The 3,135-nt window shown below is 41.1% G+C and overlaps 2 protein-coding genes across 2 annotated transcripts in view; both read left to right on the forward strand.

Annotated features, from left to right (window-relative positions):
• RPL24 (ribosomal protein L24) overlaps nt 1-735 on the forward strand; it is a 2,542-nt gene extending 1,807 nt beyond the window's left edge. Inside the window, exons 3-4 of the mRNA XM_008631863.2 lie at nt 8-71; nt 608-735. Of these exons, the coding sequence (XP_008630085.2) occupies nt 8-71; nt 608-688 (145 nt within the window). The 3' untranslated portion in view covers nt 689-735. The remainder of the gene's footprint in view (nt 1-7; nt 72-607) is intronic.
• A 409-nt stretch (nt 736-1,144) lies between these two features.
• The window catches only part of ZBTB11 (zinc finger and BTB domain containing 11), a 21,570-nt gene continuing 19,579 nt past the window's right edge, over nt 1,145-3,135 (forward strand). The window contains exon 1 of the mRNA XM_017731643.1: nt 1,145-1,303. Within this exon, the coding sequence (XP_017587132.1) occupies nt 1,145-1,303 (159 nt within the window). The remainder of the gene's footprint in view (nt 1,304-3,135) is intronic.

Raw genomic sequence — 3,135 nt, forward strand, 5'->3', positions numbered from 1 at the left:
TTAACAGGGCTGCAAAGGAAGCCAAGAAGGCTAAGCAGGCAACCAAGAAAACAGCTGTTTCTGCTGCAAAGGTGAGATGCAATAGGAAAATAGAAACTATGAAATGGAATACACCATGCTGTAACACAACACACAACATTCTGCTGTCGCACTTTATTGGAAATTCCCATTTCTGTTTTGAGGAAGCAGTTTTGTAACTTTTTGATGTGAAAGTTCCTCAGCTAGACTTTTGTACTGAAGTTAAACATACCCAAACAGCTGCATAGAATGAATCTTTTTTACAGAATAAGTAAATATTACAGTTAAACAACTTTTTGACATAATATCAGATATAATTGATAAAAATTTGTCTGAACGTGACATATTCACTGTCTAGGAACTTGGTAACAATATATTGATGAATGTTACCATGTTTCATTATCACTTATGAATTAGTGCCATATGCTGGCTTAGTGTTACGTGTGTAAACATCTGTTAACATGATCCCAATGTTACAGGTTTTAATTCTAGTCTGATCTGATCTGATTTCCATCAAGAGTGTATATAGGGATACATTTAGGACTGCAAATAAACAGCTTTTTGCTCATACTTCATTATTTCTCTCCAGGCCCCTACAAAGGCAGCACCTAAGCAGAAGATTGTGAAACCAGTCAAGGTTTCTGCTCCCCGTGTTGGTGGAAAGCGCTAACTTGCCAAACAGTTGGTCATGCTGAATAAACATCTGATGGAATTCCATTACTTGTGCCATGGTCTGCTCAGCTGTGTGAGATATACTGAAGGGAATGAATCTGTGAAATAACCATGTCTGGGTTTTGCAGACTGAAAAGCATCTTCCTGCCATAAAACACTTGGTTTCTTAGACAATCTGCTGTATTAGCACGTTTCCCCACTCCTCACTGAGTGGCTAAGCTAGCAGGGGAGATGGAGCTGATGTTTGAGGAGTGTTCTTGCCTTAAGGACAGAACAGCGCCTAAGCTTATTCTGCATCTATGACAAGTGACATAAAAAGAGGTTTCTAAGCTCAGACACAAGCTAAAGGAGGTGTGAAGCAATACCATCTGTAAGTCACTTAAAAAGGTCCTGTGTTGTGGAATGCATGTAGCAGGATCCAGAGAATCAAATAAGGAAAAGGTTAAAAAAGGGAATGGATGGTTTCACAGACTGCATGGCATTTACACACAAAGGTTCAGATGTCAACTTCTGGGTTGGGAAGTTACAAAACGATGAATTGCTGGAAGCTGTTGTCAGGAAAAGGATGCCTGTGAAGATTGAATGGCTTCCAAATACAGCTGATGAGCTGCTGGTACACAGTCAAAGCTCATTTAGGTTCATATTTAACTTCCTGGAGGCAGATACGGGTTCCCTTAGTAATTTTCCACCCTCCCACCGCTAGAGGGATTGAAATTCCTCATGGGAATTCCTCTGTTTGCATAAGTAACTGCACTGTACAGACAGCATGCCCAAACTTTGCCACAGGTTTGCTGGACAGCAATAGCCTTGGCAAGGCAAGTTCCTGACTTACTAGAACCACAATAGGAACCTTCACTATTTTCTGGATCACTTAGTTGTCTGTTGATGTCACATCTTAATGCCTGTTAGCTCTTAGGGCTTGGTGTGTTACCTCACTACACCTATCAAGAAGAAGGCAGCTGTGTTGTCACATTTCAACTTCCTTCGAAGCCCTTTTGGGCTTCAGAAACAATGGCTGTAGTGGGCACTGTGGGTTATGGGCTATACTTTTGAGCTATACCTTGTCTGGGTTTTAATAAAATAGATATAGGTCTGGATGAAGGCTGCAACCCATTTAAAAAAGGTCTGTCATGGTTATATTAATGGAATTTGCACCATGATCTTCCGACAATTCTGCTTTTTGCTATTTAAAAAACCCCATAGGGGCTACTCATGTTTAGATTGAAATTTAAGGCTTTTAAACTAGTTAACACACTTGAAAGGGAAGGAGCCAGAAACCGGAGGGGGAAAGAGAGAGAGGAAGAAAAATCGCCTGTAGTTAGCAAGGAAAGGAATTTTTAATAATTTAAATCTGAAGGCTGAAAACACTGAAATTTACCTGTGCTACTGGTGATTAGATAAATCACATCAGTGTCTTGTAGAAAGCACCTGCTACCCTGAATGTGTCCTTGTGAATGCTTTCAGCTAAGAAGCTGAAAATCAAGATGAGCTTCTACCATCTGCTTGAAATACCATTAATGATATATATAGAAATTGATTGGCAGATATGACTAATTAATAAGTCAGTATTTGTTAATGCTTTGAAGTTTGCAGGCTTTGGCTGCCTGGTGTCACTGCAGTGGTGCACAGAAGTGCTTCATGATTACTCTTCCTTGATGTTTATTTCTAAGTTCTAACTGATTTGGGGAGAAGGAGTAAAGAATTAACAGGTTATTCCTCCCACAAGCTGTGCATCGAGTGAAGCAGGCTGTTCTAAGCAGGGCCTTAACCTGGTGTAACAGCACGTTATTCAACTCAAACATATATGTAATAGAATGAATTAACATGGAAATTAATATGAGCCCTTGTGTTTACCTAATGCAATGTAATTGATCCTCTATCAAGTATTTATCATAAAAAATGGAGTACCTAGGTCTGTCACAGACCCACAAAACAGTTTAAGTTAAAAAGGATCTCCAGAGGACATCAGTCCAACTCCTTCAAATCGTGTTTGTTTGGATCAGATTGTTTAGTATCCAGCTGAGACTTGAACGCAGCTCCAAGGACGGAGATTCCACAACCTCCTTCAGGCAACCTGTTCCGGTATTCGACCACTGCCATTTTAAAACAAAATAAATCAAAAAACTAAACACAGAACCCTTTTTTCTATATAAACAGAGCCTTTGGCCAGCCTCGCTCCATCTAGTCAGAATCTGTGTGTTTGGGTGATGCCTTAGGGGATCACTGTGCTCCAGGTGCGTCCTGCCGGTACCGAGCACAGGGAGGAAGGGTCGCTGCTGTGCTTTGCCTGGGTGCGTCAGCCCGCGGTTCCTACCTCTCATCTCTGTTACGGATGTAAAAACCAGCGCAAAGCTCGGACAAGTAAAACGCGCAGTCGACATCTAAAGGATTTTCTTTCTTGCCTCTTACAAACAAAACAGTGCGCACTGAGCGCCCCGAGGGAGG

The sequence above is a fragment of the Corvus brachyrhynchos genome, unplaced genomic scaffold (assembly GCF_000691975.1).
Source record: "Corvus brachyrhynchos isolate BGI_N302 unplaced genomic scaffold, ASM69197v1 scaffold3, whole genome shotgun sequence".
NCBI lineage: Eukaryota > Metazoa > Chordata > Aves > Passeriformes > Corvidae > Corvus > Corvus brachyrhynchos.